The sequence below is a fragment of the Tyto alba genome, unplaced genomic scaffold (assembly GCF_018691265.1).
Source record: "Tyto alba isolate M040663 unplaced genomic scaffold, T.alba_DEE_v4.0 Super-Scaffold_38, whole genome shotgun sequence".
In the NCBI taxonomy this organism is placed as follows: domain Eukaryota; kingdom Metazoa; phylum Chordata; class Aves; order Strigiformes; family Tytonidae; genus Tyto; species Tyto alba.
Genome location: NW_024881313.1, coordinates 20,660,124 through 20,672,392, shown reverse-complemented (window position 1 = coordinate 20,672,392; position 12,269 = coordinate 20,660,124). Strand labels below are relative to the sequence as shown.

At 37.4% G+C, this 12,269-nt stretch overlaps 1 protein-coding gene across 1 annotated transcript in view; it reads right to left on the bottom strand.

Annotated features, from left to right (window-relative positions):
• Positions 1 to 12,269, bottom strand: part of PLXDC2 (plexin domain containing 2) — a 272,142-nt gene that overhangs the window by 136,551 nt on the left and 123,322 nt on the right. Inside the window, exon 2 of the mRNA XM_032991606.2 lies at positions 11,995 to 12,206. Within this exon, the coding sequence (XP_032847497.1) occupies positions 11,995 to 12,206 (212 nt within the window). The remainder of the gene's footprint in view (positions 1 to 11,994; positions 12,207 to 12,269) is intronic.

Below are 12,269 nucleotides of genomic sequence, written 5' to 3'. Positions count from 1 at the left end.
ATGCTGTCAGTGAAGGATTGCCAGCTCAGCAAGCTTTCAGAACCACTTTAGAGTAAACTGAATACGCATCTTGACAGTACTGCCTGCTCTACTGACCACGGATGAGATGCAGCTGCCTAAGCACAGGAGGAACCCAGGGCATTGGAGACTTTCAGATATGATCTGGGACCTACAGCAGACCCTTATCCTACAGGAGCAGCAACGGACCATTCAGCATGACCACAGTGCCTAAAATGATACCAGACACCTATAAGTGAGGCAACTGAATTTCATCTTAAATTTCTACCATCTATGGTAGGATACTTTAACTCACGTAGAAGAATTTGCACATACCTCATCTACCCCACATGCACCTATACTTAGCTATCCAAACTGAGGAGCTGAAGTTCACCTTCAATTTAAATTTTAACTACAACTAAAAAAGAAAACCAGTTGTACAGACTCGAGCCTTTCATAGCAATCACAGTAGCCTAGTATTTTATATAAATTCATTTACATTATTAGAGTTGTATACAGATCTGTACTACCCTTAATTGAATGTTTATGTGAGAAACAAAACCACTGCAGTGTATTTAAGAAACTACCTTGATTTCCAAGATGAAGGAATAATATGTCTGATGTGTCTTGAGGATCATACCAATATAAGAAAATCAACATTTTATGCACTGTTAACGACTAAATGATAGCATCAGATGTTCTATTTCTATTTTTGTTGAAAATAAAACCCCAAACATTTCTCACATTAATATAACTGTAGACCAACTGTATAGCACATAAATTACTTTTTCAACAAAATGAAAATTCTCAGAAATAAGTTGCTGTTTCAGTGAACTCCATAGCCATCAACTGTACACCTGTAAGAACTGGGGTTTTGCTATCTAGACAAATAGGGTCATTTGGTGCACTTGCTTCTAACTACGGAAGAAAATTGCCAAACTTTCTATAAACCATGGTGTCAGACAGTCAGTTATACCTCCTAAACGAGCACCCACCAGGCTGCTGACGTGGAAGCCACTGTGTTGGCTCATACCTGGATATGGCTAAACTCAGCAGTAACACTTCAAAGCCAGATTATGCCTGTTCTAGCACCGGAAGGAATTTTTCTTCTCATACACCAGAAGAGAGGCATCCACTTTTTACCTGCAGCAGGAAGAATCTGAGACAGCTGCTTGTTTTGCTGTCTGGAGTAAAAGGGGAATACTTATGAGAGATCATGGCATTTTATTCCTCATGACATTTTACTGCTCCACCTGTATGAGATCAGACAGATAGGATTTCCATCTGCAATTTCTCCCCCTTCCTACTTTTGTTGCTAAGGTTACAGAAAGAAGACTCCAAGAAAGTGATATTTTCATTTATTTAAAAATTTTAATAGGAACTTGTGAAAAGTCATGCAGCTTGATACAAATGTATGAAGTGAACCTTCAATAACCCTGTCACATCTCTCTACTTCTGTTAAATGTGCTGCTAAAAAGTTTGATTTTTTTTTTTTTTTCCTTTCTCTTCCTTGTTATTCACAATGCAATTTGATGCAGACTCTCCAAAGTCTCCACTGACAATTTTGTGTTCTGGAAATAAATATACTGTTTTATTACTGATGGTCTGTGAAAAGCTAAACATGCTGCAAATGAATGCATACTGGTGCTACAGAAGAAAACAAAAAAACTCTGTTATTTTCACTACTTATTATTTTCTGTTCTATGTATGAAATACTAGAGCTATTAAAGTGTTTCATCAGCATTTTCTTCAGCAGTTGACAGCATTTATCTGGCATTTTTGGAAGGACACATGCACATTTTTACAAATGGAATTTTCTTAACACCGATCCCCCTCTTGATATGAATTTTGAGCTTTGATCCCATTTACTATTTATTCTCTTTGAGAAATCTGTATAACACATGCAATCACAATGAAGACAGGCCACTGACTTCCTGATAAATGCTGAAAGCTCTCAAGGTATAATTACTAAATTTACACACAGTCAAAGGAAGAGTCTGAACAAACCTGAAACGATGCACCCATCTGTTTACATGCCAAGTTGTTACTGTTTTGGGATAACAAATAATTGACTCTCCAATATTACAAAAACATGAAAGATTTTCAGAGTGGCAGAGTAATCCATCAATGTCAGCAGGATTCCTACAGCTTTGAAAATCTATTGCTAAGGATTGGTGTTATCCAAACTGGAATTATGTGACTTAGTGTAACAACCTTTTACATATCTACCCAAATTCCTCTCCACTAACAACTCAGCAATGTATTCATCCTCACTCCCTGCTCCAACCAGCTATGCACAATTTGTTGTGTGCTGTTAAATTAGCTAGGGGTGTTTGTTTTTCATGGGTTGAAATGAGCATCATCCATTGTTTTTTGCATGGCCAAATCGATACAAATTTCTCTCATGAGGACACTCCAGGTGAACATGGTGAAGAAGGTCAGAAAGGAAGTGACTGGAAAGGGGAGACCTTCCCAGCCTTCATGGTCACACTAATATTCAGCTTTCACTAGCTGAATCCAATTTCAGTGACTTTCTGCAAGCAAAGGCTGAGGCAGTATGACTGAAATAACTAATTCAGAAAGAAGTACAAGGTCTGTTGTTGACACCGCTCATAGCTCTCTTCAGTCACGAGTTCAGCGATTCTGGAATAATTGTAATGTGCTTTAGGAACTTGGAGATGAAGAGGGATACGGAAATGTAAAATATTATCATCAAGAAAATTCAAAGGCAGATTCCATTAAATTCTGAATCCCCTGTCTCCTTCCTTGCTCTAAAAATTCATTATCATCAGCATGTTAAATTAAATGCCTTGTGTGCCAACATAGCTAAGCATGTGGAAATGAACTCAGGATTACCACTGAGAACTGTGAATTCCCTTACCTAGAAGTGGGGAAACTTCTTTTTAATTTCTTTGCTTCCCCATCCCCCCGCCAAGTTTAAAGGAAACAGAGAATGAACCTCATCACCTCCAGTGTTTGTCGTTTTCAGCTATACCTGACTTATTAGCAGAACCATCACCCCTTCAGTTCATATTGAGAATAATGGAAATGTTGACAGGCTCATTTCTACAACACTTCTTGCAGAGCTGGCAATGAATGCAGTTCAGCTGAAGACTGCAGCAAGAACCAGTGCAAGTGTCAAGATAACCTTGATTTAAGCGAGCAATTAATAAATTCAATACAAAAAGATATATGAGGCTTTTGTCTAGTTTACCATTTTGCAGCTGAAAGCCTGAAAGAAAACAAGACAGTGATATATCAGTCTGTTGGCCAGCTAGAAAGTGTGACATCACTGGTGGAAAACTCAGCTGGACAAGCAGAAAAAAAGTGAGTAAATTAATGATTGTCCCAGATTCTAATTCTAATTGCAGGTGACATACTGTTTGCTATGATTTAGTAAGAGCAGAGGACTAGGATGTTTCACATGTGATCTGTGCTGCTCCCAGATCAATTCACTTTCTGGATTTTCTTTACAGCTATTAAAAATAATAAGTTAAATGCTGGATTTAGCAGTAATTTACAGAAATTTTAATTTGACTGAGGATGCCATATGAAGCAACTTCATTTTGAGAAAGTTCAAATACTTATTCATGTGATGTTAGGGAAAGTAAGGAACATTTTTTCCATTGACTCAGTTTGAAAAAAGGAGACTTGATTTTTCTGAAAATAAATTACATTCTCCATCTCCAGTGAGACACTGGCACAGGTTGCCCAGAGCAGCTGTGGCTGCCCCCTCCCTGGAAGGGTTCAAGGCCAAGTTGGATGGGCCTTTGATCAACCTGGTCTAGTGGAAGGTGTCCCTGCCCATGGCAGGGGATTTGGAACTAGATGATCTTTAAGGTCCCTTCCAACCCAAACCATTCTATGAGTTTATCTTCATCACCTCCAAAGGACAAGGTCATTTTCTAAAATAAACCCTTTAAAAGTGTGAATAAAACTATTTAAAAATAGCAATAACAACCTTTTCAGAAAAGTGTAATAAAAGTTATTTTGAAAAACTCCAAGAAAATCCTATACATCTTAGCCTTTAATTACTTTATCATTTGACAGCAAAATTTAGCTCTCTTACAATAAAAACATGACATCTAAACATTCTGTTATATAGAAAAGCAAAAGATACAGTCACACTCCAGCATATCCCAAGACTGTTCCTTCAGTACATCCTAAATCTCTGTTGTAATTTTCAAGCTCCTAACTATGAAAATAATATGACATTTAATTTAGTGAGTGAATACCGATTAGAGCACCAGAACAGCTATACTCTCTTAGGTCAAACATCCTTTTAGTCTGGTCCCCAAAACTGACTGGGAACAATGTCTAGGAACAGTAAAGGACCCAGAGCAATTGGTAGCAACTCCCCGTTCTTCCTAGGTTCCAGTGATCTGCTCTTCAGGAACTCCCTTTGTGTTTAATAATCCTTGACAAATTTCTATTCCATGAATTCGTCTAATTTTGTAGATTTTGGCATCTGCAACATTCAGTGTCACCGAGCTCAAGAGCTTTCACAGTTTAATGATGTGCAGTAGAGAAGAATCATATGGGATGCTTGTTTAATGCCGTAAAACATTACAGAAACATCAGAGCTATGAACAGCACACATCTAAGCGGAGACTTTTGGGCTTAAGTCACACTCGTTTAAAGTCAGCAAGACGACTGTGTTTTAAATAGAATTGAACATGAAATGGTCGAAGTCAACACAAGACAGGATCTGAAATGGCAGAAAACCTGACATAAACTACCTTCAACTGCAAAAATACATATTTTAGTCACAGTAGTTTTAGCCCTGGAAATGCCAGGACTATACTAAATGACCAAAGGTTAATAAAAGATTTAGAAAAATATTTGCAAGCCTATAGGAGGCACCTAAATTCTCCCTCTCTCTCTTGAATGAATCCTTTACATATCAAAATCACATGATGTAGTAATTAACTGTGAACAAGAAACAACTATAATTCCCTAAAATTAAAAATAAAAATAAATGCAACTTTTGTTATGGTAAAGATTTTGCAAGTAGATTGGTTGAGCAGCAGCCATATAATTAAATCATTTATTGTGGATTTCTTCTCGTAGAACATAAAATTATTTTAAAACAAAATTTGCTGTTTCCCTTATTTTAGGCAAGGACTCAATTTTATTTGAGCTCAGTCATATAATCTAGGATCTGTCATGCAAATGAAGCAATGTTAGAAAGGAGCAGCAAATATAAAACTGATTGCCACCTTGTTCTTTTAGGGTTTTTTTCACACTTATTTTTCCAAATACAGATTTCAGAACAGAAGTACTGCTCTTTTGCTCTCTAAAGACACAACAAACTCCAGTGACAAATCTTTGTTCTGCAAACCTTCATTCCTCCCCACTTATATGTCAAATGTTTTAATTGAAATAAAAATTAAAAGCCTAAAATTTGGTTAAACCTTTGTACTGAATCTGCATTATTTTGATACTTTATAAGCCACATTAAAATTTGACTAAGCATTAGAAAAAAATTCTGTCTTGATGCAGAGATCAGTAACATTCCTGATTTTATTATGCTGGAATGAGTGTATCAAAATGTTGTCCATGGTATTCACTCTTAAATTGCTGAGGATCACCAAAAGGGAAATGAAAATACAAGCACTATTTAAGCAAAATATTTGAACTATAAATTCAAAAGCTAAACAAGCAGGCAACTCTACACAGGTAATTAAAGGCTTTAAGAGATGGTAAGTCAGAACAGACTTTGTCATCAGATGCAACCAGCATTAAAACATGTGGGTGATGGGGGCGGTGGGGAGGAGAGGGAAAAGACAACATAAAAAGAGAAAAAAGGAACAAAACTGATGCCGGCTTGGCCAAATCATCAGCTCACTATGTGACTATGATATGCTTTAGTTTTGAGGCTTCAATTATGAATGGACAAGTTTTTCTACTTTTAATACAGTGCATTGGAGCAGTAATTGCAGCATTGCCTTATCATTTGTCCAGTTGAGTAAAATTTAGTCTTAACCATTTTTTTTTTCCTTGCTCAGACTTGTAGTAAGAACACTGCAGTGGGCATGCTGACACTGCTGTCAGTAGTGGAGAGTAATTGCTCTCAAATCCCAAGGGCTGTAAAGCTCAATCTCTTATGCTGTTTTTGCCAGTCAGAATCAGACATCTTCACTTCCATGAGTGACTGGGATTTATAAGGGAGAAGCCTTCTTCTGGGTAGAAACTCTGGAAGAAAATGCAAAATTCAGCAAAAGAATGTTGTCAGTAGCAAATCTACCAGTGTTGTTCCGATAGGGGCAAGATGCTTTTTAGGTTTAAACTACAGGTACTGCTAAAATATACATTTCAAACAACACCTAGAGAAAATAAAGAAAGGAGAGAAAGAGTGTCTTCAGTTAGCAACAACTATGTTAGTTAAAAGTAATAAACAGTAGGAAATATCAGTGACATCCACAGGAATAAATGAATCACTTCACTAGCAAAAACAAACTAAACTTGTTGTGCACTGAAATAGCCACAATTTTCTATGTTCACAAGTGCTATGTTGGAAAGGGTAGAGAAAGCAAGATACAGGCAAGTTTGATTTGACTTAGCATGCTCACAATGCTATTTCTTACTTGGAATGGAACATTTTTCTGTCATACAGTTGCATTCTGCTCTAAAGCTCCATATGAAAAATTACATTTTTCTCCCTGTTTTTGTGGTGCAAAGCAGTAAAACCTTACTGTTAGCATGGCTACACTCAGCTAAGGCTTGACTATGATTTAATCTATTATTTTATTGCTGGATTTCTGTTTTATATTTGAAGTTTGCGAAAGACTATTGTTTTGATGTAGTATCTATATAGTTGCAACAAATTTGAAAATAATACACATGTTCCAAAGTTATTTTACAAAGTTTGTAATCTGCTAACGCCAATGCTCCAATGCAATTTCTCTGTATTTTACTATTCAATATTGTAATGTTCATTGGGGGATAAGCAGTCACAAGGATCAGGGACAGAGAATAGTGAAGCAAAGGACCAAGAAAGTTGCCTAGAAATCTTATATAAAGCCTGCAGCGGGAGCTGCTTTACAGAAGATCTGCGATAGAGACATAAATTCAGGAGAATCACCTCGGTATGAAGCTCCACATATCCATAATCACAGGATATCACTTCAAAAATGATGCACATTATAAACTGTGGAAAAACTATTGTGCAACATGCGTGCAATACACAATTATATATTAATGCATTATTAAGCCTTTTCTAATGCTCAGTGGATGTGCCTATATTGGCAAGTACTGTGGAAAACCAGGAATGTATTCGTGGGTACCGGGAACCTAACATCTGTACTAGATGCATTTCAGGGATCAGTTCCTTTTCCAGTAAATGTAAAAGAGCAACAGGCAACAAGAATCTCTGATACCTGCCTTCATTATTACCTTTATGGCTACAGGGCTTCAGAAACTAACAGAAGAGCTTGTCATTCCATGACCATGAATCTGAGTTTATTTTAACAATATTAATACTAATTTACTTAATAAGTGAGCTATTACAGAGCATACTTTTCTTTTACAAGAGTATGTGAAGAAAGGTAATATATTTGTCCTATTTTTCTCCTTTCTTCAAAGAAGACATGCCAAACCAGACATATTCATTAAGATGTATTTTCATGCTCATTGCCTTTTCAAGAACTTTCAGTGTTCGCAGCTACAAATTCCACCCTACACATTGCATTTCCTAGGCTTTATTTATTTTAAGGAAAAGGCACTTCTGAATGTCTTGAGCACAATAAACAAAAGTGGTAGATTACTTAAGAAACAGAAAACCAACCTTGATCCTCAAGACTGGAAAGAAGAGTCCCAAAAAAGATTGGAGGAGGTTCAGGGCGGGGGGGTGGGGCAAGAGAATAGAAAAAAAGAAAGGAAAGCTAGATTTAAAACTATAAAATTGCAAAATCCCAGAAATTTGAGAAACAAACTCTCTAGAAATAAGAATTGTTGATATAAAAGACACTTCATTTTTTAATGTCTCACCTGATTTCTCAAATATGCCTTAAAATAATCCCTGTCTTTGAGGTCCCTGTAAATACGGTGTGGTACATATTTCCCTGCTTAGCCTAGCACCCAAGGGACCATGGAGGCTGCCTCTGCACTGGCCAGCCCTGATCATCACCTACCACATATGGGAGGTAATTCTGATGCTTCTAAACTCAAAAAACCTCCTCTATTTTAGTGGGAAACACTTCAGCTTCTGACAATCCCAAGTTATTCCAGGAGGATGACTTTAGTGTTTGGCTTTATGACACTTGGGAAGAAATATGCCCTAGTCACAGATGCTCCTATCTTCAAAGGAAGACTCTTTAATGCTCTCATTTGTCATGAAGCCAAGAAGCCAACTCGGTTGCATTGTGTCACCATAATACTGTCTTTTTGGGGTTCATTTGGACTGCTGACAACCTGTTTCTCCACCTGCCGCAAGGTTATCTGCTTTGGGAATTTCTCCCTTTTTACACCTGTCCCTCTTCAGAGCTTGCACATTCTATCTGGCTGTGTTACTTAGTGGGAATGAAACCTTAATAAACCTCTTACAGTGTATGGCTCCAGAGACTTACATTTTCTCCCTCCTCTGTATTTGGGCTCTGTAGTACCAATTGCAAACAAAGCAAATGGAAACAATCTCCATCTGTGGGAACTTGTTTGGATTTACAACATTCTAGTCCCTAACTGGCACGTTATAATAGCCCTACTAAACTAGGAGAAAGGAATATTTTCAAGATTGTCATACAGTTTTAAAAAGTGTTTATGATAAGCATTTGTTATACATTGACTCTATCCTATAATCTCCAGCTTGCTGTCAGCTCTCCAGAAAGACCACAAATGCTACATGCCTAGAAAATCTGGCTTTCAGCAGAAACCTCTTCTTCCTATCCTTTGTCTTTCTCTTGGCATCTCCAGTTTTGGGGTTTGTGCTGCTACAACACTGTACCTGTGGACCACAAAATTCCTGTTCTCCAGCAACACAATGAGACTTGGAGGTCTTGTCTTCTCCTTCCCAAGACCTTGCCCATTTCTGAAGGTCATGCACATTAAATGGCTGTAGCCACTGCTTCTGCTAGTCTCTGCAATGCAGTTCAACTTCCACAGAGTCCAGTTCAAGAGAACATCTTTATTCAGAAAAGCACCTGAATATGTACATTTTGCACGAGTTCTGTCCTTAATCACAGTGCCAGATGCAGAAGACAAAACAGAGATGTGAAGAGATACAGAGAATGTTCTGGGGTCCCTGGTGGCTGCACAGCTCTGGCTTTTGGTCCAGAAAGATAGCATCTCTAAAGAGAACCTGAGAACTGTCATCTTTCCTACACGCGGGAAGGGGTCCACTGTGGTTACTGCAAAGATGTGATAAAATGATTTACAATGCAGTTTCTAAAGGTGTTTCTGAAATCTTGAACTTCATGTTCCACTCAATCTGATGTTAAAATCACCTCTGGATTAGGGTTGATGGGTGACACAGCATGGTGCATCTGTGAAGCTAAGAACCATTCCCAATAACTCCAATGGAAAAACATGAATGAAAAATCTCATTACCTTAAAATATCAAGGGAAGTCAGTGGAACTAAGCTGTGCTCCACACAGGCTGATTTTATTATTTTCCACATTATGACTGTAAATATTTGATAACACAGGAAATATTTAGAGTTATTTTTAAACAGTGTGCAGAAATTTCCCTTTTGTCCTTGGTTGCGGTTTCTTTGGGGGGTGGGGGTGGTGCTAGGGTGGGGTTGGTTTGTTTTGGTTTGTTTTTTTTTAAATCTGGATAGAAAGTAAATTCATCATTATAAAGAACAGAAAACAATATTATGTGAAAATTAAAGATATGTTCTTCATTGTCAGCCTTCCTGTAGAAGAAGTGTTCCACATTTTCACGGCAAGCCTCCAAAATATTTTAGAGAGAAACAGCATCTGTGATGGAAGGATGTTGTAATTCTGTAATGTCATTAAATATGAGTGGCAGGTAGTACTCATTCTCTGGATTTTCTGCAGCAAGAACTGCAACGCACACAGAAGAAGGGTTTAAAAAAAAAAAAAAAATCAATATGCTTTCCAGCACTACCAATAAGCTCCCAAGCTGCAGAAGACTTTGTGACATAGAGATTCTTCCACTATGAATATCTGTTGTACTCTTTACCTCTCTAAATCCAGGCATCAAAGTTTTTTTGTAAAATGCTTGTGTGTTGTATTGGGGATTTACAACAGAATCCGATAACGTGTAAAACCACAACTCAGTTATCTTATAGTGCTGGGAAGACCTTAGAAAAAGAGAGGGCTGTGACAGAACACAAAACCTGAATTTAATAAACTCAGTGAGGGTGATGTACTTCTGAGGTTAAGACAGTATAAAGCCATTAATCTGTCAGGAAAGATGGCTCTGCAAAAATGCCATTCTATTATGTCCATTTGCAAGCATTCATTTTTTTCCTGAATGTTGCCATATGACTTAGAGGGGGAACTCTGACCCATTTTGCTTCATAAGAGCTTGGAACTCAGCTGAATGGAGACGCTGCATGGTGATCTGCAGGTAAGCCATGGAAAGATCAGCTACATGAACTTTCCTGTATCTGAGACATCTTCCACTTCACCTGCTAAAATAATTAGAACCTGGACTGTTCTGTGTTGTGCTTGAGTGAATTGCCACTAGTATGGCCAGAGGGGATTACAGGGGGAAAAAAAACAAATCATAAAATCAACATGCAATTCAAAAATATAATTTACCAATAGTCACTTCTATGTTTATGCGAGAGTAAACATAATTAGTACTGTGCAAACTGGGAAGCTTAACAAACAACACACACAAAATACACCTCTCAGAAAGCATTATTATTTCTTGAATCATGCTGTAGAGACACTATTGTCTCTACAGATAGGTTTTATATTGCTTTGCTTTTGTTATTCTGTAAGATAACAACCCAAAATCTGAAGGCTGTTTTGTTTATCTGAGTGAGCTCCTCAGAACTGAAAAGTAAATAGCACTGCTGCTTTGGAAGCAGTATATAAAGACTGAAAATGTTAAGTGTAACTTATTCTGAGCAGTATTTTATTGAAAAATAGAATGTAGATTTTTATGAATAAGAAAACATCCAACTGAATACTTAAAAAAACCCCAAACCAGTAAAAATACAGTAATTATAATAGTAACACTTGCTATCTGTGTATAGAGGCAAAATCAATTCAGTCAGTGTGTAGAACCACAAGGATAAAATGGCAGAGTAGAAGTATCCCCATAAATCTTCATAGGTGGATAGATACATTTTGCACCAATGAATCACAACATTATGTGCAACTTCTGCTCTCCCTACACTATTTGAAACTGAGAGCAGCTCAAAAGACTGAGCTAGTTTTAAGTTATGTCCCTATAAAGACAATCTGGCAGTTAAAGGTTTTTAAATAAGCAATCAGAGATTGAATGAAACAGTAAAAGAGTGGGAGAATGTCTCAAGACTTCATATAGATGGATTTGATCTACATTATTATTCTTTGGAAGATCAACAGTCAAATAGTATAGGCAAATTGTTTCAAAGACCAACCTGGATTTTTTTCCAGTTTCTCATTTCTGTATGTCCTTTTCCCCTTCATGTTTGGATATCACTCTCCATAGAGACCAGGCATGAGCTCACAAATTAAGGTGTTTACCCCAACTTCTAAGAACTAATTTAATTTTATTTTGATACTACTACCTTTTCCAGTTCTCCAGTGAGAACTGCTACAACACGGGATTTCCTATAACTGTTTTCCAGTAAAGACAAAGACACCCCCAAGAGACTATCCTCAGAAGTCAGAAAGGACAGGCTCCAGCCCCAGGGCAGGAGAAAAAGCTAACATCCACATGCTGACCAGGTAACAAATACAAAGACCATGAGGTTCTTTTCCCCTATCAGTGTTTGAGTAGACTTAAATAAATGTTTTAATTTTTTTACTTACCCCTAGTCAAAGACAACAAATTGAATAATAAAAAAAAAAAAAAAAAATGGAACTAATTTCTACCTCAATCTGGGTGGTATTGTCATGTCCCTCTTCAAGCAGCAGGTCTGTAAAACCCCCTGGCTCAGAAAAATCCTGCCCCATGCTGGCTCTGTTGGTGTCGACTGATTTGAGAGACTCTGAATGCCTCCTCCACCTGTGGCTGCTTACATGTGAATCCACTTGCACAGTTTCCTCCACTCGAGGGAAGTTCTGAACAACTTCATAAAACACACCTGTTTGACAAAAAAAAAAAAAAAAAAGAAAAGCAAAATAATAAGTGACTGAAACTTTGATTT